The 22,257-nt window shown below is 44.8% G+C and overlaps 1 protein-coding gene across 5 annotated transcripts in view; it reads left to right on the forward strand.

Moving 5' to 3' along the window:
- Positions 1-19,480, forward strand: part of PPA2 (inorganic pyrophosphatase 2) — an 80,749-nt gene extending 61,269 nt beyond the window's left edge. For 3 of the 5 annotated variants that reach the window (XM_070259820.1, XM_023636790.2, XM_070259822.1), the window contains 5 exons: positions 676-803; positions 3,072-3,157; positions 6,853-6,922; positions 18,189-18,229; positions 19,277-19,480. In XM_070259820.1, coding sequence (XP_070115921.1) covers positions 676-803; positions 3,072-3,157; positions 6,853-6,922; positions 18,189-18,229; positions 19,277-19,343 — 392 coding nt within the window. In that variant the 3' untranslated portion in view covers positions 19,344-19,480. The remainder of the gene's footprint in view (positions 1-675; positions 804-3,071; positions 3,158-6,852; positions 6,923-18,188; positions 18,230-19,276) is intronic. The other 2 variants (XM_070259821.1, XM_070259819.1) reach the window with 1 other exon arrangement.
- The last annotated feature ends 2,777 nt before the right edge of the window (positions 19,481-22,257 follow it).

The raw sequence follows: 22,257 nt of genomic DNA on the forward strand, positions 1-22,257 counted from the left end.
TGTCCACCGTCTCTGTCTTTCTTACCCTGCTTTGTTTTTCTTCTTCGGACCTTTTGCCACTTAACACGTTGTGGGTTTCCTTATTTGCCTGTGTCTTCCCGCTGCCAGAGCCTTGGGAACGGGGAGTGGTTCCTGTTCACTGTTCCGTTTCCTGCTTAGAACGTGCTGGCACACGGTGAGGAGCTTACTGGATATCGGCGTGTGAGTGCGGCGCCCTCTGGGCCAGCATTGGGGTGCTCCTTCCACTCCCTTCAGCCCTCCTTAGCTTAGTAGCTCAAAAACACAGATCCTGCTGCTGTCACCTCCCCGCTCACCCTCCCTGCCTGCGGAGCGATGTCCCACCTGCTCTTCTCTCTGGGTCGCAGTGTGCTGTCTGTTTCCTTTCGTTAGGCCTCTGAGCTCTTGAGAAGGACTCTGTCGTCCCATCGGCTTGTGCCCTGAAGCTAACCAGTGTCTGAGGGTGCTCAGAAGTGTTCCTAGAGGGGAGGAGTAACGCTCCTCATGGGAAATGGCACAAGTCCGGAGGGGGCGCGGCGTCTGCTGGTGGCTGAGTGGCTGTCCTCGGCGAAGCCAGGCAAGACCCCGTGTTCTCTGACTCCCGCAGTCCAGCGTCTACACTCATAGGAATGAAATTTGACTTTTGAACAAAAACTCTTTTTGTGTCTTCACTTACAGATATTGACGATGTTAAGAAGTACAAACCAGGTTACTTGGAAGCTACGCTTAATTGGTTTCGATTTTATAAGGTGCCAGAAGGAAAACCAGAAAACCGCTTTGCTTTCAATGGAGAATTCAAAGACAAGGTGAAGATAATAATCTTTATTTTCAAAATGCACGTCACGATACTGTTCTACACTTCTTTCACTTTGCGGGATTTCCTATGTGAATATTTGTATATAACAGGATAACAGAAGTGCTTTTTACTGACTTTCATATTTAAGGACATTCTTTTATCATTTTTATTTAAAGAAATTTTTTTCAGGAGATCTAAGTGAATCAGTAAGGCTGATAATTATCTGTCTCCATCTATGTATCTATCTATACCGCCTTCATTTTAGAAAGTGAAGGGTTTTCATGGTCAGTCTGTTGGTGTGGAGAAGAGCCTTCCCTTTGCAGTTCTGGAAGGTCACAGGGGAAGGTCCCTCCCCACGAATGTCAGTCCAGGGGCAGCCCCGCTCCCCCTCAGTGTTCCTGCCACTGTGGCTGAATGAGGCTGCCGCACAATCAGGAAAGCACCTGAATTATCTGTCTTAGGATTTTTCTATTAGAAAACCAGTTACCGTGAAGTGTCTCTGATATGACGCGAGTGGAGAAAATAGGCCAAAGAGTTGAAGTCTAAAACGGAATATTTTTTAAGTTATTAGCACTGTATAAATTACACATTATAAACCAACATTTTAGTGGGTACTATTAAGGAAAGTCTGCTTTGTAAGTAAAGAAGCCATGTTAATGAAAACTTAGCAGTTGCAGTATTTTGCTACACCAGAGTTTGTTGCTAGACTCAGTATTTTTTTAAAGGCACATTAAAAGAACCCTTAAGATCTTGAGGGCCTTGTCTAGGATTTACTAAATATAAATATAAAACTACTATTTTCAATTGGATTCTCTTACATTAAAATGTTGAAAATTTATAAAATAGTTTTGTATCTTTTTCCTCTAAAAAATATGTTGTATTTTATGTTTGAGATAAGATAAATTTCAAACTGATATAGTACTTTTGCGGCCCCTATTGCCTCAGGGTAAGACTGCCAAGTGATAAATTTACAGAATAGTGAGGTGGTTTGGGATTTTTTGTTTGTTTGTCTATTTGATTTTGAACAACATTAATTCTTTTCTGAATGAAAACTAGTTCATTTATACAAGCTTGTTTCAGAAAATACTCATTTCATGCATTGCTTTTTACCACTGCTGTTTAAAATCCATGCTTAACTCAGAAGATTAAATTGTGTCTCTTCAACATGGTTGAAAAGGGCTCCCGTGCTGTAATCTAGATTTTTCCTACCAACTCCTTTATGCAAGTATTGGAATTGATTCTAAATAATTCTAAATAATTGCAATTATCTAAATAATTTGGTTAAAAATCTCTCCGTGTATTATCCAGACGGTAAATTGGCTTTTTTTGGTCCCATATATTGAGTGAGACTCCTCATCATTAAGTCATTCTCCTGGTATCTCAGGCGACAGCAGACCTGAGAGAACTTTCTCTCTTCAGAACTGAATTTCCCATTATTATTACAGCTCGAGTCCCAAGGTTCTTTATTTTCTTCATTTCTTATCATGATATATTTAGTTATCGTTGACAGAGAAAGGAGCTAGTATGAATTAGTTAGTACATAAGGACTCTACTTAAGGAAAATTAGCAGCATTTTGGGGAAAAATCTAAAGAATTTTCTGCTTTGGAATAATGAACCAAATTTTCCTTAGATGGTCTTGCTAGATGCATATCTGGCAAGAGGTGTATCTGTTGTTGATTTTGCATTTCTAGACGCCGTATGAATTCATACAAAGAAAAAACTGGCAAGTGTTAGGAGGCTGACTGCCTCAGACAGTGGGCAGTCCGAAGTGGTCGAGGATGAAGGGCACAGGTGTGCACTTCCTCACGAGCCGGGCGCTGGGCCACGCACCTTACCTACAGCATCTTATTTATTCTTTCAGCGAGTCTGATTTGCATCAGGGGTGGCAGGTGGCTTTCTGTAAAGGACCAGGTGGGAAATATGTTAGACTTTGTAGGCCACGTGGTCTCCGCCACAGCCACTCAGCGCTTTGTCGTAGCGCTAAAGCCGTCACAGGCCGTGCACCAATGTGTGGGCACAACTGTGCTCATAAACCTTCACCTGCAGAACAGGCGGCAGGCTGGATGTGGCCCCCCGCACTCGTTTGCCAGCCCCTGACAAAGTTCCACTTTATAGATGAAGAAGTTAAGCCCTGGTGAGACGGGGTGACTTGCTCAGAGCTGGACCTCTCAGGTCTGCCTGCGCCCGGAGCTCGCGTCCCTGCTGTCTCTGTCGCGGCGAGGACAGCTCCACGTTGGTCTGACGCTGTGACGCTGTGTCTGTTTTTGTTTGGACTAGGCGTTTGCTCTTGGAGTTATTAAGTCTACTCATGAGTGTTGGAGAGCGTTGCTCATGAAGAAGTGTGATGGAGGGGCTATCAACTGGTAAGAATCTGTCTTTTCTATGTAATGTTATTATTAATGGTACTAAGTAGCCATATATTACTACTCAGATCTTATTCTTTTAAAAGAGAATTGTGGTTTTTTTCATTTAAACACTGCTCACGGGGCCCCTGTTGTGAGGGCACTGCTGAGTGCTGGGCACTGAAACCAGGGGCTGGCGTGGTCCCTGTCCCCAAGGCACTTGTAGTTTAGTGGTTTTTCAATGTGAAACCAACGGTTATCTTATTTACGTGGTAACTGCCCATCGTTTCTTGATGAAAACAGTGAAAGTCCTTTTACCCAACATGATGTGGGTCACTGGCTGGCTGACTAAGGGCAGTCAGACAAGAGTCATGTGTATAACTCAGTCTGTTTTACTTTAAACATTTAAATGTACTTATCCACCAGTCTTGGATATAGAGCTAAGACCTTCTCTATGTAGATAGATCCCACATAGATTCTATATATTCTAACATCATATATAGTAGAAAATAAAGGTCAGATCCTGTAATCCTTAAAGTCTTTACACTTAAAAACCCTTAGAGATTTTTAGGTTTTTTTTCCTAGCGTTTTACAGTTGTCTTACCACACCTTGTTTGACACCAGGTTTTTATAGCAATTCATCTTTACTGAGGCTTCTTAGAGCCTCAGCGGTGTCTCCAGGCGCTGTAGTTCAGAGCCACTAAGTGTTCCCAGGGCAGCTCTCTGTCTACACTCCTGCATCTGTGAGCACAGCTGCTGCTTAAATTAGGAGATTGTGGCACAGAGACAGCTGCCTGGGTGAGCCCGACTGGGGGCAGAAGCGCACACGGTGGAGAGCGCTGTGCCGCCCCTTCTGGGCTCAGGGAGCCGGGAACCACGTGCTTTGTCAGCCGGATGCAGGTCTTCCCGGGTCCTGTGCCAACCCGGGGTTCCCGCTGCCAATGCAGCAAACAGCGCCCCTGCCCTTTGGTGCATAAGGTCTGGGAGGCAAGAGGGACGTTCAAGACATGGCTAGAGTGGAGTCACCAGGGGTGAAGGATCAGTTGGTCTCAAGGAACATCTCATCTGAGCCACCGAGAGGCTCATCTTGGTCACAACGCAAGCGCGTGAGTATCCTAGCTCCAGAGTCTCTCTTGGAGCCAGAGTAACACCGTCAACCCTTCACCTCCTCCTCCTTTTTTTCTTACCTCTTACACTGCAGACCACTCTCTCTTTTTCAGCATAGTCTTAAAATTTAGGTAAGTGTTTCTCATTTAAATAGTACAATTTATTAACAACAAAACTGGGTATGATTGAATGTCTTCCAGCGCTGACTGTCCTATAGCTGTAGACTGAGCTGCTCCTTATGTTAATGGGGTGAGCTCCTCTAAAGAGACGGGGCTCTGCTTGTCCAGGGGAGAATGGCTTCTGTGTGCTGCCGTCTCCCTCCTACGGGTGCTCTCGGAGAAGCTCTGCAGCCCTGCTGGGCTCGCGCTCTCCGGGTTCCTCAGCTGCATGGCTGGAGACCATCTCTGGTTCGTCTTCCTCTGGCTGGTGTCGGTCCTCCTGTGCTGGGTCTGGTTGTGTTTACTCTGAGCGAAGAGTTACTTCTAGCTCTGGGGTCATTGTGCTGTCACCCACCGGGGGCGATTACGCTGACAGTGTGCCGACGCTCATTGAACTCTGCTGGCTCTCAGGTGCCACGTGTTTTATGTGTGTTACCTAATCACTGCTCGTGAGAACCCTGTAGGTATGTGTCATCATTGCCTCCATTTCAAACCGTGGAAACTGAGACCACACTGGGAAGAAGTGACCTGAGCCGGGACGTAAGCCAGATTCTAACCCTGCTCTCTGCACAGCCGTATTCTACCTCCACATTTTCAAAGAATACAACAAAATAAGATTTTTTAGCTTCAAAATTTTCAGGATATAAATTTCTGGATATAAAATGCTAATGTAAGAGCCTATTGAAGAAACAGTAACGGGGGCCTTGTAATCACCCATCTTTAATTGGTATATCATGCAAGACTCTCCAAGTCCCTTTGGAAACAGCTTTCCTTTAGAAATAGGTTATCGGATTTGACAGATTGAAAATACAGGACACACAGTTAAATCTAAATTTCAGAGCAATGCATCTTTTTAGTAAGTATGTCTGATGCACTATTTGGGACAGACTTATACTAAAAAATAGTTTGAAGTTTATCTGAAACTCGAATTTAATCCATGTGCTGGAGGTCGTCTGCAACACCGCTGCAGAAGCTCCCCGGCCTCTTACCATCGTTTCCCAGAATTTCCAAGGAATGTGTTACTTGGTTTAATTATAATGTTAAAAACGTGGTACACAGCATATCTAGTATACGCCGTGTTCTCTTCAGAGGACCAGCACTGAAGGCTGCGCAGCGTCTAATTTTTTACCTTGTTCTTTTTAAGTTTAGTTTTGACTTTCTTTAGGGAAACATCTGACTTAGAAGGCCTTACGCGGGGCTGGCTCCGTGGCCAAGTGGTTAAGTTCACGGATCCTGGGCGCGGACATGGCACCACTCGTCAGGCCACATTGAGGTGGCATCCCACCTCCCACAACTAGAAGGACCTGCAACCAAGATATACAACTATGTACTGCAGGGTGGTGTGGGGAGATAAAGCAGAAAAAAAAAAAAGGGCCTTACGTTTTTTCAATTTTCAGCTTACTTAACATGGGCTGTGGAGAAGAGGATACAAAATAGTTTAGTCTTCCGGATGATAATGCCAACTTTCATCAAATTCTATTCATGCCAAGAATGAAAATAAATCCCACATTTTGAGTCTGGATAGAAAGCAAAATGACACGTAGTGTAATTGCCGTGTAGCTAAAGTCTGATGACAGAGAGATGTAGTTAAAAAGATAAATAGGCAAATAGACCTTTTTATTGTGTTTATCCCCACATATTTTACAAAGCCATTGGGCAAATAAATTTGGTGACACATCCCTTAGATCCGCTTGGGGGTGCGTCTTGAGAGTCGTCTGTCATTTATCCCCCTTAGAGTCTGCTCGTCACTGTTTTCTTCTGTTTAAAAAAATTAATTTGGCTTTAGCTCCCTTCTCTCCTACCTTGTTCTGTATCTATTTTAATCTGCTGATGAAATTTCTAGATATCAGACTTAACACGTTTGAGAGGAGTGCAGCCTGTGCGTCCTCCAGGAGGAGGACGTGACGTGCGTTCCCCGTGGTGTGGGAAAGCTCTCACTTCACAGAGCCTTTCCTGGCCCTGGAAGGAGCTGGGCTGTGCCTTGCTGAGCCTCCACCTCGTAGGAAAACCGGGTTCCCTATTCGTATGGTTTCCGCTCAGCACTCAGCTTAATCTCCCATGCGTGTCTGAGATTCCACCGCATGGCTCAGTCGCCAGCTAAAAGGTCTCTCACCTCACTTGGGGGCACGGCTTCCAGTGGCCGTCATCCTGGGGGCAAGTGTGGCTTCCCTTTTCATCAGGAAGGTGAAGCGCGGTTGTGGTCCAGCCTCGTGTCTACCCTGGGAGGCTGTCTAGAGCTGTGAGCTCTCGTTTAATCTGGAGAGGACAGCGCTGCGAGTGCTTACCTTTGTAGCTTGGCCTGGACGAGTGTTGCTTGTCCTGACGCGTGTCCCTCCAGGCCCTTTTCATTGGCCGGAATTGTACTGTCACTGCAGGGTTGGACCTGACTTCCTTTTGGTAATTGCTCTTTTTTTATCCTATTTAATAATAATCTTTTCCTTTCCTCTCCAGCACGAACGTGCAGCTCTGTGACAGCCCTTTCCGCTGCACCCAAGAGGAGGCAAGGTCGTTAGTGGAATCGGTAAGGATGCCTGAGGCCTCCATGGTCTTATAATGTCCTGGGGAGTCCACCAGAAACCCTGAAAAGCCCAGCAGCGAAGTGCATTGAGTCTTTTGAGAAGCATAAAGTTCAAAAATAACATTAAAATCTATATTTTTAAATTCAGGGAATTTAAATTAAAACCTTTCAGTTGAATTTTAAAATTCTATTTTCTAAAGTACATTAACCATTCAACTAATTTCATATGATGCTGTTTGTCTTAACATCACCAATTTATTGTCATTTATATACATTTGCTCACTTCTGCGCTGTCCTGTTCCATGAGTTATTCACCAAGTGTCTAAATTGCGTCTGGCTGTTGGTGCAGATGCATTTTGGCTCAAGGAAAATGAAATAAGTAAGACTCTTTCCCTTTTTTTTCCCATTTAGTTTGGCTGTCTCACAGGCTTTCCTTCTTCTAATAAGAAGATATCCTTGGAATTTTACATGTCTTAGTGATCATGCTGCCTGGAAGCAACTGAATTCATTAGTAAATTAATACTTTTAAAATACGCAAAGAGAAGAAATGAACTAAACCTTTGAATGGTTAATAGAACTGTTGCAGGAAGCATATGTTGATCAAAATACAATTAAGTGAAGTAGCATTGAGACCAAAAAAGTCATTAAATGTCACCCAACAATATGTACAGATTAGGAAAAATATTGTCACTATAACCAAGTACACTAACCTGAAAGCCGACAGCCTCAGGGGTGTTATTTGGAAGCATTTTGGAAACAAAATAGAAAAATCTACAGAAGTAATTGGTGATACTTAGGTGAGACACCTTAAGAAAGGTGGTAGATCTCAGGAAGATGAGAATTGAAACAGTCGAAAGGATTATTGGGTTGTGTTTATGAACATAGATGTTTGAATCATATACACTCATCAGAGGCATCGCTGTGTCAAAACAAGGTTTGTTCCTGAGATCTCTGAGCGCTGGGGTGCCCAGAGGAGAGCCCTCTGTCCTGTCACTCTGGGTGTCCGGGCACAGCATGTGGCCTCCGGCAGCAGGAGTTCAGCCACAGGAACACCCGGTTACATTTTTTGGATATTGTGTCAAGTTTTTTTAACTTTTACCCAACTTTATAGCCAAAGAACATGGGATTCTTTCCCAGTTCTTGAGGACTATATGACTAGAAATTGGAGGTTTATTTCAGGGAGCAAAGTTCAGAGCACTTGTAAGGAACAGAGACTGTGTGTATGTACACATGTGTGTACACATCCTGCAATTTGCCTTTCAGATCTAATACTAGTGGATATTTAACGACAATTGATATGACTACTGGGGTTTAAGATGCTACTTTTAGGATCCTTTACTATATGTAAATGTTATTTTGAAAATATGTTGAGAAGATTGAAACAAAATTTATAAGTTTAATCTAATAGATATATATAACTAGAGAATACGTAGTTTTTTCTGGTACATGTGGACACTTGCAAAAATTGAGTATAAAAGAGTTGCAAAAAAATGCCAAAAAGTTGATGTCATGCAGGCTACATTTTCTGTCTACAATATGATAAAGTTACTAATCAGTTATGAAAATAGTAAAAAAGAAAAACCCAAATCCATATATTTAGAAACTAACAACACTTCTAAATAAGTCATGTCTCAAAAAACAAATTATAAAATACTTAAAATTGAATGACACCTAAATCACTGTGTCCAAACTTGTGCAATGCAGCAGAAATAGTTTTTGAGAGAAATTAAATGTATACAGCAGAAATGAGGAAAGAAAATTGAGAGGCCAAACATTAAACTCAACAATTGCTCTGTTCTTTGTCCTACCTTTTTACATTATAAGAAAGAAAATTATAAAGAGTAGAGCAAATATTCAATGAAATAGAAAAAGAAATAATGGCAGGGATCAATTAAAACAAAAACTGGGCTTTCTTTTAAGACTGATAATATAGACAAACCTATTATAGGAAGGATGATGAAACAGAGAAGGCACAAATTAAAGTGAAGACATAATTACAGACGTAGGAGATATTTAAATAATCAGAAAGGAATATTCTGAGATGTTTTTGGCAATACCTTTCTAAACACAGATAAATTGACAGTTTTGTTTAAAATATAAATTACCAATATTAAATCAAGAATAAATAGAAAAGCTGACTAGATTTACAATAGTTTAAAAGAAAACTTGTTGTGAAGATGGCAGTTTCTCCCATATTTATTAATGACATCCATCGGTTTTTAATCAGAATCCCGATAGAGTTTTCACTGAACTTGACAGGATAGTAAAGAGCCAGCAAAAGTCTAGAAAAGATTGATACATTTAAATAAAGTAAAAAAAAAAAAGAAAAAGAAAGAAAAAAGCTGTAAACAACTAGGGATACTATAAAATAAAGATTAGCCATTGATTGGGAGAAGATGTTTGCATATAAATGAGAAAAAGATTAACAATTTATTCAAATCAACAAGAAAAAGATAACCCAGTAGGAAGAAAATTGGGCATACAGTGCGAATGGACAGCTCCCGAGAGACAGTCCTAAATGGCCGGTGAAGGGGAAATTTGCCAGATCTCCCAGTAATCAGTGAGGCCAAACTAAGACACAGAGTAATTCCCAGCATCAGACTGGCAAACGTTTAGAAAAGCCTGATATACAAAGCCAGTGGGAAAAGGAGACCTCCCATACTTGCTGACATGCCCAGTGGGAGCATGAATTGGTGCAACTAGTTTGAAGAGCAATCAAGTGATTTCTAGTAAAGTCAAAGATGCTTATAACCCATACTCAGAAATTACTCATCTAGATACACAGTCTATGGACACTAATACCTGTGTTTACGTGATCAGACATGGGAAAACTGGCAATGGGTAAACGTCCATTGATAGACAGCAGGGGGAACAGACTTACGTTCCGACAGTGGAGTCCTGGCCACAGGTGCCTCGTGGGGAGCAAAGCTGCGGCTCTGCGTGGATGGAGCCTGAAGGCGCAGGATGGGGTGAACAGAGCGTCTGCTGCAGGACGTGGGTTGGGCGTTGGTGTAAAAGGTAGACAGCCAAGGCAGTTCCTTCCATCCCTGATGCAGACAGATGCGGCGTTCACGTTTTAGAAACATGGGTCAGAACAGTAAACACAGTGTTAGCCTGGGATTAGAAGTTACTTCTGAGAAGGAAGGAAATGATAAGATTTCTATTTTGGATGAGTGGGGAGAAACAGAGACTTCGGTTGTAAAGTTAATAACTCTTTTAAAAGTCTAGGGAGTAGGTATGTATTATAATACTCTCTGCATTTTCCAAGTATTTCATAACTTAAAAAAACTGTATGCCCAGAAAAACAAGAGAAAATTAATGAACCCAAAAGCTAGTTCTTCGAGAAGACCAATAAATTGATCAGCCTGTAGCCAGAGTGACCAGGAAGGAGTGAGAAGACAGGTTTCCAGGGTCAGGCGTGAGACGTCAGAGAACAACAGGGAGGCCCTGCGAAGCTCCGTGCCAGCAAGGGCAGCCGTGTGGACGAAACGGACAGTGCTCGAAATGCGTGCACTGCCAGAGCCACTGAGGAAGGAACGGACATAAACCAGTCAAATCTGTGCTTAAAGCCTTTCCACAACACAACTCCGGCCCCGTTGGCTCCCACTGCTTGTGCTCAGCGCCGCACTGAAGGTTCCAGCCTCGCAGTAAGGCGTTTAAAGGAGGGGAAGGCATCCAGATCGCAGAGGAAGAACAGCCCTAAGATCTACCCAAAAGCTGCTAGTATAAGTGATTTTAGCAAATTTGCAGGATACAGATCAACGTACAAAAAACAATTGTACTTTTATATACTAGCAACAAACACTTGGAAATTGAAAATAAATACATTATTTATAATGGCATCAAAAATATGGAACACTTAGGGATAAATCTGGAAAAAAATATGTGGAGAACTTATACCCTGGAAACTATAACACGTTGCCGAAAGAAATCAGAGCACTAAATAAAGGGGAGGATATGTCATGTTCTTGGGTTGGAAGATTCCATATTGTTATGATGTCAGTTCTCCTTAAAGTGATCTTTAGATTTAATGCAATGTCAATCAAATTCTAATACGCTTTTTATAGAAACCAGCAGACTCATATGTAAATGCTGAGAACCTAGAAGAGACCAAGTAAGTTTGTAAACAGTAACGTTGGAATAGTGTCTCTTCCTGATTTCAAGACATTTTATAAAACTACAATAATCAACAAAGTGTAGAAATAGTGTAAAAGTAGACAAAGAGATCAACGAAACCAAACCCAGAAATAGACCTACGTATACACAGGGACAACTGAGTTTCAAAATGATCATCTTTTCACCAAATAGTGCTTGAACAACTAGTTATTCCATATGGGGAAAACCGCTTCCATCCGTACCTTGCACTGTGTATGATGATTGTCTAACGTGTGTCTTAGACCAAAATTTCAAACAAAACCGTCAACCTATTTTGACCTTGGGTTAGTTAGGCAAGATTTCTTAGATATGACACTAAAAGCATAATCTATTTTTAAAAATGATAAATTGGACTTCATCAAAATTAAACACTTCTTTAAAAGACAGTCTTAAGAGAGTGAAAAGAAGGCACATACTGCAAGAAAATATTTGAAAACCATGTACCTGATAAAGGGACTTGTATCCAGAATATGTAAAGGACTCTCACCATTCAATAATAAGAAAACAACACTCCCTCCCCCCCAAAAAATGTGCAAAAGTTTTGCTTGGTCACTTTGTCAGAGAAGATACACTGAAAACACAGGAGCTGATGCCACTTTCTAGTCGCCAGGGAAATGCAAATTAAAGACCACAGTGACCTGCCTAGATACACTTTAGGAGAGCCAGGAGTGCGAGGGGTTAGCTATACCAGCCTGGCAGGAATGTGGAGGACTGGTCCTCCGTGCCCTGCTGGGTGAGTTGCAAAACGGTACAAATGCTCTGGAAACCGGATTGGCATTTTCTTGGAAAGTTGAATACATACCTGCCCCATGACGTAGCCATTCCAGTCTTAGCTGCTTACCCAAGAGAAACGAAGGCTGTGTCATACACAGACATGTGCACAAATGTTTGCGGCAGCTTTATCTGTAAGAAACAGAAACTGGAGACAACCCAGTGTCCCGCCCCAGGTGAAGGGGTACAGAAGTTGTGGTGTAGTCACAGGAAGGAAGATGCTCGGCAATGAAAAGAAGTGAGTCATTGACACATGCTGCAACATGGCTGAATTTCAAAAGTTGAATGAAAAGAGGCAGCAATATCACGTGTCGTATCGTGCCATCTATAAATTTAGGGAGTGCAGACACAAAACAGACCGTTGGTGGGGGTTTGGGAGAGAGCTGAGGGCGTCTTACAGTCCCTTTTACAGGGCGGGGGGAACTGGGGGACGGTGGGGAGCATGTTTATTATCCTGATTGTGATAATGGCTTCACAAGTGTGTGTATATGTCAGAATTTATCCAGCTATACACTGTGAATACGTGCAGTTTATTTCATGTCGGTGTTAGTCCAATGAAGCTTCTTTAAGGAAAAAAGTTTGTTCTGGCGTCAGACTGTCTAGGTCCAAATCTCAGCTTTTTTATTCTAACTTCAGGCAAATTATTTAACTTATTTATGCCTTGGTTTTCTTATTTATGAAATGGAGTTAATAATGGTATCTTCCTCATAGAGCTGTCATGTAGAGTTGAAGGAGATGACCCAGCTTGAGTGTGGAGCAGCTGGAAAGTACTCCACGGATGCTGGGTTTTGTTGTCACTGTTGTGGTTAGTCGTAGCGTTACGTCGCCTGCAGAGGGGAGTCCACGATATAGCCCATTTCACTGCTGGGAAGCGGAAAAGCCAACCTGATTTAAGTTATTCTCTAAGAAGTGTTCTGTTTCCAGAGACTTAGCAGGACGAAGGGGAGGGAGAAAGAGCATAAGGTAGTTTCCACAATGTAACTTATTCCGGTACTTAACCCTTTTCCCACCTGGGCATTTCCCCCGGAATTCTCGCACGTGCTTCTGCTGAAGCGTTTTCTTGGTGGCTGCTCTCTGGGGAAATGGAAACCTGCAGGCGTCACGTGAAGTGGGGCAAGTTTGCATTAGGTAACTTGTAAGGTTCTCCAATACTTGGTGACTGTAGTCATTTTACTGGAAAAAAAAAAAAGCTTGAACTTTGTGAGGTTCCACACAAACTCGGTGTGTGTGGGACCAAGAGAGGGCCCCACGCTCCTTCCTGAAGGCTTCCCAGACCTGCTCAGACCCCGCGCAGCCGGGCGCCCCCAGGGTTTGAGACTCATAGAATCTGGGATTCAGGCCAGGAGACAGTCACCTCACTCCTCTCAGCGGCGGGGGCGCCGCCCGGGCTCACGGGAGAGAGGGACAGCATTCGGGAAGGTTAGAAACCCGCGGAACTGGAGGGCAGCATGCTCCTGCAGAGGTCACAGCACCTCCGTCTGACTCTGCTTTGCCTCCGAGTGGCCTCGTTTCTGCTGAGAGAAGACAGCGGTGATGGCACGTGGTGCACAGTGAGCAACGCTCTGAACGGAATTTCAACTTTGATGGAAAATGTGTCGCTCTGGGCCGGCCCAGTGGCCTAGTGTGTGGGTCCCACCCAGGTCGGTCCCGGGTGCAGACCTTTGCCGCTTGTCTGTCAGTGGCCGTGCTGTGGCGGCGACCCCATCCGAAAAGAGGAAGATTGGCAGTGGATGTTAGCTCAGCAAAGAAATATGTGTTATTCTGACTAGTTTGGTAGCTTTATTTCTTCAGTGAAGCGATCATGTCCACAGTGCTGTGTGGAGTTCCGGATGGTTTTGCTGTGTTTGGTGTCAGGACTCAGTAACTGGCTTGTAGGGAACAGCGTCCGGGGGCAGTGACATCAGGTCGTGGTTCACGTGTGGCCTCGTCCATCCCTGACCCTCACCAGCAGTCCCCAAGCACGCGTCGGCTTGAGGTCGAGACAGGTGGCCCGGTGAGGAGTGTAGGTGGACCAGCCCATCAACGTGAGCGCCGTCTGAGTCTGCGGCGTGGTTACCACGGAAGGCAGTCGCACAAAAACATCCACACCGAGGCCTGTGTGCGCCCTTTTCCTGAGGCCACAGACACCGTGTCAGAGAGGCAGCCAGCCTAGGAGTGCTGTTCTGGGGTCTGTGCTCCGGTAGGAGAATGCCAACGAGGAGTGTTCAAACTCACTTACAAGTAGGAGAAGTGGCGGCCAGGGTAGGATGTTCCAGTCCACTCTGGTCGTTGGACCCGACTGCCAGCAGCGTGCTCCTTCAGGTGGGCCCTTGATCTCTGTGTGGAGCCGTTGAGGATGTGGCGACAGCAGTTTCACGTCCCAGAAGGAGGGGCCAGCCCTGGCTTCTGGTCACTGACGCGCAGCCGGTGTGGGCTGCGCTCTGCCCCTGCGCGGCTGGACAGCCTTGGCCGCCAGGACTGGCTCCTGGGCAGAGCCCTCCTGAGGCGCGTGAGGCGCGGCTCGAGTCCGTGCCTTCAGGTTTGTGTGCCTGTGACGCTGAGAGTGAGCGTCTTTGGGACAGCGCGCTGTAAGAGATTTTCAAATCATGTCCTTTCTTCGTAAGTCAGGGTCTGATTCTAGTCAACCTGCATCTCCCTGCTTCTTTCCCTTTTTTGCCTCTGAAAAGCTTAAAGGAAACGAGAGTAAATCCATCATTTTGTTAGCTATCAGCCAATTATTTACATTCTTGAAAGGAAGTGGAAGAGGATGAAACTTACATAAACTTAAAATACTCTTACATTTTGTTTATGGATAACTAAACATTGGTCATGTTTTGTGGGTTTCTAAAGCAAGAATCAGAAAAGGAATGTGAAAATGCAGTGAATCTGGACTCCCTGCCTTATGACCCGGGACACACGCAGAGGCCAGGACCCAGCCGCCCCTGGTGGGTGACTGTGAACCCGCCGTAAGTGGAGGAATGGCCACCCTCGGTCGCACGGTGCCCGGATTCTGCCTCGGCCCCAGGTGTCGTGCCGGGGAGTTACTTTGCACAGGTGTAGCCTGTGCGGGAACTGCTGGCAGGGGCGGTGGGGTTTGGGGGCGAGACACCAAGCGCAGAGGGGTTGTACTAGAGCTTCCTGTTAATTTAAAATACAGTTTATACGGAAGGGGCACAGAGGCTGGGGTAAGCTTGCCTTGGTTGATAAAAGGAGAGGAATACTTCACAACAAGAACACTAGATGTGTTTGACAGGAATTAAAGATACAAATCTTCATGAGAAGTATTTTGGGAGTGGGAACGGGGAGGAGATAGCAGATGAGAGTGAAAAGTAAAACTCACTGTTGTGTGGAGACTTCATCTCAGGTGGGAGAGGGTGCCCACGTTCTCCCCTGCTGAGAAACCAGAAGTGAGTCACTGGGAGTCCTGTCTCAGTTCTTACAAGAAAATGTGACGGGGGTGACCCCTGAGGACACGCGATGCTGCCGTGTGCCCCTCTTTGTTCTTCCGTTTCCATAAGCAAGACTTCTCTTGGCTGTTATGTTTAAGGATCAGGAAGCCATTGACAGTAGGTGGGAAATTAATGCTGCTGCGTGTCAGGAACCACTGTTGTTGTTTTCACATTTAAATGTTGGTCTCTTTGGGCGTATGTTAATACTGAAAAATGTAAGAAAAAGTTACCCCCAATTGAGTAGTGATCCTCTCTGAGTGTTAGACTTACCGTGACGTTTGTTTTCTTTTATATAAGGTTTTGTACATTCTGAATATCTTCTACCAACCGAGAAAATATTTTGAGTGAAGAAATAAAAACATTCTGGAAATTAATTTAAAAATAAAATGTAATGATAAATGTTTTAGTTAGGGTAGTTTGTCCATTTCTGTAATACTTTTTAGGTCAATGAGAAGCTGCTCAATTATTCTATTTTATATACCACATATTTTCTTCCTTTGAAATGTTTGGCAGCTCCAGCAAGAAGCAGCTGCTCATTTAAGCAGGAAATCTAAATAAATGGCTAACTTTCTAACGAACTTTGTAACAGGCATCCTGCCCAAGTTAAAGAGCAACAATTTCAAAGAATAAGCAGGTTACTCGATTTTATAGTCTGTTTAGAAAAAGAGAGCCGTCAAATCCCAAAGGCCTAATCTCAGTTGGTATAACGTTTATGTTGTAGTGTTACTTTCACACCCAAATTTATTTAAGTTCTGCCATCTCCAAAACCAGCCGTGGTTAAGCGTGGTCTCCGTGCAAGGAAGCTGAAGAGAATTTTTCTTGTTTTTTGAAATACTTGGAAAATCTCAAGGACGTTTTACATAAAACTTGTACAGAGGTCTGTATTTACATCATTACATCATCCTTTCCCATGACAGAAAATAAAACAAAGCATAGTCGATTAGTCTTTTTTTCTTTTTTTGCTGAGGAAGATTGTTGCTGAGCTAACATCTGTGCCACTCTTTCTCTATTTTGCATGTGGGATGACACCACAGCATGGCTTGACGAGTGGTGTAGGTCCATGCCCAGGATCCGAACCCATGAACCCTGGGCCGCTGAAGCAGAGCACACGAACCTAACCAGTACACCACTGGGCTGGCCCTTGATCAGGCTTTTTCTTAAAGAATGGAAGGAAAAATAACTTTAAACTATTTATGACTTGGGGGAACACATTAGGGCTCTCCAGGGAAACAATCTTTTTATAAATATAAAAAGAGTTGTGCAGCCTGGAAGTCCAAAACCTGCACCGTGGGCTGGCAGGCTGGGGGCCCGGGAGGGCTGGTGCAGAGGAAGTCCAAAGGCACCTTGCTGGAGAATTCCCTCTTGTTCTGAGGGGCTCATCTTTTTGTTCTATTCAGGCCTTCAGCTGATTTGGTGGGGCCCACCCACAGCATGGAGGGCAATCTGCTTTACCCAGAGTTACTGATTTAAATGTTAATCTCACGAAAAACACCCTCCAGGCTGACACATTGACTATTACAGGAAATATTTTAATATTGCTGAAATTTAAATTTTTCTTCTTGCTGAGTTCATATTCGATATGGCCCTTAGACCTGAGCAAGGGGGTCCTGCTGGGGGTCCTGCTTTTCAGAGGCTCCTGCTTTGGTGCTCATCCACGGGACAAGATGAAGGAACCAAAGTTCAGCACCACCAGGAGCCCAAGCCCCCCAGTCTAGATCACCTCTCGCTCCTTGAGACCCTGGAATTCTTTGCCCAGACAGCTCAAGCCTGGCGCAGGGTCTGTGGGCACCTCCCCAAGTCCCCGTCATGCTTTGTGGACTGTGTGCCCCCGTCCTGCAGGGGCCTGTGGATGGGCGGCTGTGTGCAGGGAGGGGGTGTGTGGAATGTCTGCCCCTCGCAGGGGCGGCCCTCACAGTGACGATGGAGCCAGGGGCAGGATGAGGCCACAGGTCTCGCTTCCTTGCTCTGCCATAGTCAGGCCGCCTCTGAGGTGCTCAGAGAGCCAGACGACAGCTTCCAGGTCCTGCAAACGGGTACTGTGGAAGAGAGTTGGAGGGAACATCTTTTGTGTTCTGTTCGTCCCTTTGTTAGCTTCGCGGGTAACTTTCCAATATCCAGGTGTGTGGTGTGTGGCTCTCCATTCGTACTTTGCCTCGAACCTCAGATGCTGCAGTCAGATCTTTCCTGTTGAGGGTGAGCACGTTCAGAGAATTAGAAGTTGACCATTCAGTTTGAAACCTGTAAGTGTGTTACACGATCAGGGTCGTGGGTATCCCTCTGGGAGAAGAGGTTCAACCGGGGAGGCTGGCGTGCCCCAGCTTGGGCGGCGGCTGCAGGCGGGTTTATTCCAAGTATTCTTGGGCTTTGTGCATCCTCTCTATGAAAGATGGATCTCCCAATGAAATGTTTAAAAAAACTAAAAAAATACATATTTTTAGTTAGAAAAAAAACTTTTATCTCAGAAAAACCTTGCTTTCAAATTTGTCTGCCACAGAGGATATTACGTCTGCTCTTAATAGTGGCCCAGTCATTGAAATAAACAGATAAATTAACTTAAGAGCTCTAGAAGAAGCTAAATCAACTGTGTAATGTGTGTGTGTGCACACACGCATGTGCAAACTGTGAGTGTGAGAGTTTGCCTGGTTCTCGAGTCTTCAGCCGATGAAGCAGCTGCGGGGACCTCTCTCCCTCATCCTCGGTGGTCCCGCTGCTCATGAGAGGACCAATCGCCAAGCCGCGTCCGCTTCTCTGAAAGAAGGAGCAGTGCTGCTCAAGGGCAAACAGCGGTATTTGCTTGGTTCGGGTTAGAGACCCATCGTGTGTAAACTGTTCCCTTCGGTCGTGAAAACGCTTTTCTGGATGCAGTTTCCGCACTCAGCGTTCCTTGTAACAGACTGACTCTGCTCTTCTCTCAGGTGTCGTCTTCAGTGAACAAGGACGGAGAGGAGGACGGTAGGTATGCTGTATTTCAGTTCTTGACCAGCTGGATGTGTAAATTTGTTTACAGTAGTGGAAAGCAAAAAATGAATATAATAGCTTAATTCAGAAGTCATATAAACTGAATAAAATACTTTTTAAAATAGTCATTAAACTTTCCAGATGAGCTGCCTTATTTCCTAACTTCAGAAAATGAGAAAGAGCACATTTATTACTTTTAGGCAAGAAAATAGTTTGATTTTGTGCTTTTTTTTGGTGAAGTGCTGAGAGATTCCAGCCATTTCTAATAAATTTTAAAAGACTCAAAATATGTGAATTTGGGAGATTTTCCTTATTATCTCTCATCATTTTAATGAATCGTTGATTTTAACTGAAGGTTTTTAAAATCAAAATTTATAGTAGGATTAAAAATACCATATTTTTTATTACCATTATTTGAGGCTGTTTTGAGAAACAAGTAAAAATGTTCTGTGGTAAAAACTTCAGAGTACAAGAATATGCACACGTCATTTGTCATTCAAACTATTGCAAGGCCTTTGGCCTTTTAAGGTAAAACATTAGAAGAATATTCAACTTGCAAATTTGGAGGGAAAATGAGAACTGTTTACGATGAGTCGAGTTCTAACGTGTGGAGAAAGGAGCGAATCCGCAGACGTGGCTTCATGGGAAAGCAGCACGTTCCTTTCATGGGAAGCTGATGAGGTCTTTGCAGTACTGTCTCATTTTGGGTGTTCGATGGGCAGTCACTTTTTGCACTTTGGTATTTTTCTAGACCTTTCCTGCTGCAGCCAGGACAGTAACTTCTGTATCATTCAGTAGAGACTAGAATGACCAGACGGAGGTAGGAAATAAAGTGGGAGGCTCTAGGAGTGTCCGTGTGTTTTGTTAGGACCTGGCCGCGTGAGAGCAGGTGGACGGGAGTCTAAGGGGAGCAGCTTTACTCAGGGATGTGTCGTCCTGAGCATGGCTGTTTTTACTGCCAGACCCACACACTCCCTAAAGATCTACGTTAGCTTCTCCCTCCCTCCCTGCCTCCCTCACCCCTTCTCCCCCGTTGTCTTCACAGAGCAAATGTGGCACTTCCTGGACAAGTGATGGGCCGTGTGCAGTCTGCCATCTGGATGCCAGGCTAGGGGCTCTGGACTCTGCTCCCCAGTGCTGCACACGGGCAGCCTGCTCCATGAGAATCTGCTGACTTCCTGTCGAACCTTCATTTCGTCCCAAACTATTTGAGATATGCAATGTATAAATAAACACTGAAACCTCTGAATTAGTCTCTGTTGGATATTTTTATGATATGAAAATATTTTGTTTAATTTCATAGCAGAAGTTTGGAAGCACCGAGTTTTGACCAGTTCTAACTTCTAAACCTGAAGGAACCCAATGATCTTACTAGCTTTGTTTCTATAGGTGAATGTGAAAATCCCAAGTTTAGAAGTTAGTAAGATTTTTGTGGGTCTCACTGTTCTCCTTTTCATGCCGTATTCTCCTCTTTCAAGTCCGTTGCTGGTGGGGCTTCACTTCGCCCGCCTCTGTCCTCTTATCAGGCCCATGTGATATGTTCACGTTTGTTAAGACCCTCTCCTGTAATTTACGATTTTGGAGAGCCTGAACTCTGGGTCTCATCTCTATGGTCGTGACTCCCAAGTCTTCCTCAGAGGCCAGGTCTCTCCTGGGTCTGCCTGTGGGTGTCACTCTAAGTGCCCAGACCCTCTGGTCCCACACTGAGCTCGTCATCTTCCCTGGTTCTTGAGCCACGGAACAACCTTGTCCCCACTTGAAGACTTGTGGTCACGCTGAACCTCTCCTCTCCTGTCGTTGCTCCTGGAGATCCTCCACGGGTTTCTTTCTTTGTTGTCTCCATCCCGTCACATCCACGCTGTGCTGGTCTGCCCCACATTTCACTCAGACTCTCCTAACAGCCTCCCGGCTCCCCTCCATGCCCCTCAGATCCACGCTTGCCCTCGTCCCCAGGCCTCCAGCTCAATGTCCTGCCCTCTTGGCTCCTAACCAAGGGATTGTCCTGCCTCTGCTTTTTCTCCCTCCATCCCATCCTCCACATTTCCAAAGCGCTGTTTTCCTAGAGCATGGTTCTTGCCTTATCATCTCTTTCTCAAGATGCCTCCAATGGCTTTCCATATTCTTGAGCATAAAAATCAGACTCCAATTTCCTCAGGAGTCCCAGCCTCCAGCCGTGCCAGGCTCCTCGCTCCTCTCCGCACACGTCTGTTCTTTCCCTCCCAGTGCTGTGCTGCTCTGCTCTGCCCTTGCTGGCGCTGCTGCCCTCTTTTCCTCCTTCCCTTTCTATTACCATCGTCATCACGTTGCAGTTACACGTGTTGTGTGTTTTACAGAGCACTGCTGCGCTAATAGTACCATCTCTTGAGCATCTGTTGAATATCAGGCTCTGTTTTAGACGTGGCACACCCACAGACCCTGTAAGGTGGACGCTGCCCTCTCCATATCGAGGCCCCGAGGAGTTCCGTAACTTGCCCGAGGTCTTACAAAACGTCTCACACAGCTGATGAGGTTCAGAGCCAGGACTAGAACTCATGACTACAGCTCTAAATGTTAGGGCTTTCCCGCCCGCCGTGCAGGCTGCTTTACACACACAGCCACCTGATGATGTAGGCGGAGCTCAGAGCTCGTCCACAGACAGGGACAGGCACACGGCGTCGGAGCCATTACCCCTCCTGAAGCAGCGGGTCACTTGAGATGTCTGGGAATGTGTGAGCCTCTCTGAGGGTCATCAGAGAATCTAAGAAGAGAATCTGTTCTTAATTTTACTGATATATTGATTTTTTTAAACTGAAAACAATGAAACGTATAGAAAGGAGATAACGAACAACTGTTATTGCAATAGTTGTAGACAATGAGATGGACCATCCAAGGATGGAGTCACGGGCTTGTGGCTCAGCGGCCTGTGGCGTATTTGTCTCCTGAGAGTTGCGAGAGAGCAGCCGCTTCTGCTGGCCTCGCAGGGGGCCCCACGCCTCGTGTTGGACCCCCTCCCAGCAATCAGCACCGAGATTCTTTGCCACCACCCAACTCCATGAGTCACAGGTGTCTTCATGGTATCTGATTCACATAGTTATCTTCATAAGCATATAATTTTGAATTTTAATTCTTTTATTATAAACATCTTTCTCATTGCTTATTTATAGTCATTATTATGGTGACATTGTATTTCATTGACTGACTATTTCAGGATTGTTTCAGAATGTCTTCCAGACTGGCTAATCTGATTTTTTTCCAGCCCATTCGCATGGAGCAATTCAGTTGAATAGACTTTATACTAACATGAAGAAAAACTCCTGGGAAAAAATAGAGTGAATCATTGTTAAAACTGCCTAAAACAAATTAGCAACCGAAAGTGACTCGTGGTTGGGGTTTCAGGTGACAGCCACGGGCAGCTCCGCTGGGCATGAAAAATCAGCAGGTGGACCATCCGAGATTCCTTTTTCTCAAACTTGCTATCATTACAAATATCTAAACTTTCTAGCTTTTATTCACTTTTCACATACAGACAGAACCATTTCATACATGGTGTATTTAGGATCGCTCGTCCGCGGTTCTACAGAGGGAGCACACGGATTTCATTCCGCCCTTTCCTACGTGCATTTCCGGTGGCTTTTGTACTCCTCATTAGGAGCAAAGTGGCACAATTTATTCCCAGAAGGGGTTCCTTGCTTTGTCACAGGCCAGGATGGGCTTGTGCCTGCTCGTTTATCTGTGTTACTTACGACGCAGTGGGTCACATCTTTGAGTCCTGGTGGCGTCTGTTCTTCTCATCGTCCTGCACTCTCTCTGGCCGGCGGGGGCTGTGGCCACCTGCCTCGGAATCACTTAGAATGCTTCTTACAGTCCAGGTTTCTGGCTTGCCCCCAGACCTACTGAATCACAATTTCCCTTCCCCCTTCCCCATGGGTCTAAATTAAAGTTTTTAACCCATTGGTTTAAAAAATCAAGGGACGGATCATCCTGGGAATTTCTCAGTGTTCTGTTTGAGGAAGAAACCAGGCGCCTGCCTGTGTAGGAACACAAGCA

The sequence above is a fragment of the Equus caballus genome, chromosome 2, assembly GCF_041296265.1.
Source record: "Equus caballus isolate H_3958 breed thoroughbred chromosome 2, TB-T2T, whole genome shotgun sequence".
Lineage (NCBI taxonomy): Eukaryota > Metazoa > Chordata > Mammalia > Perissodactyla > Equidae > Equus > Equus caballus.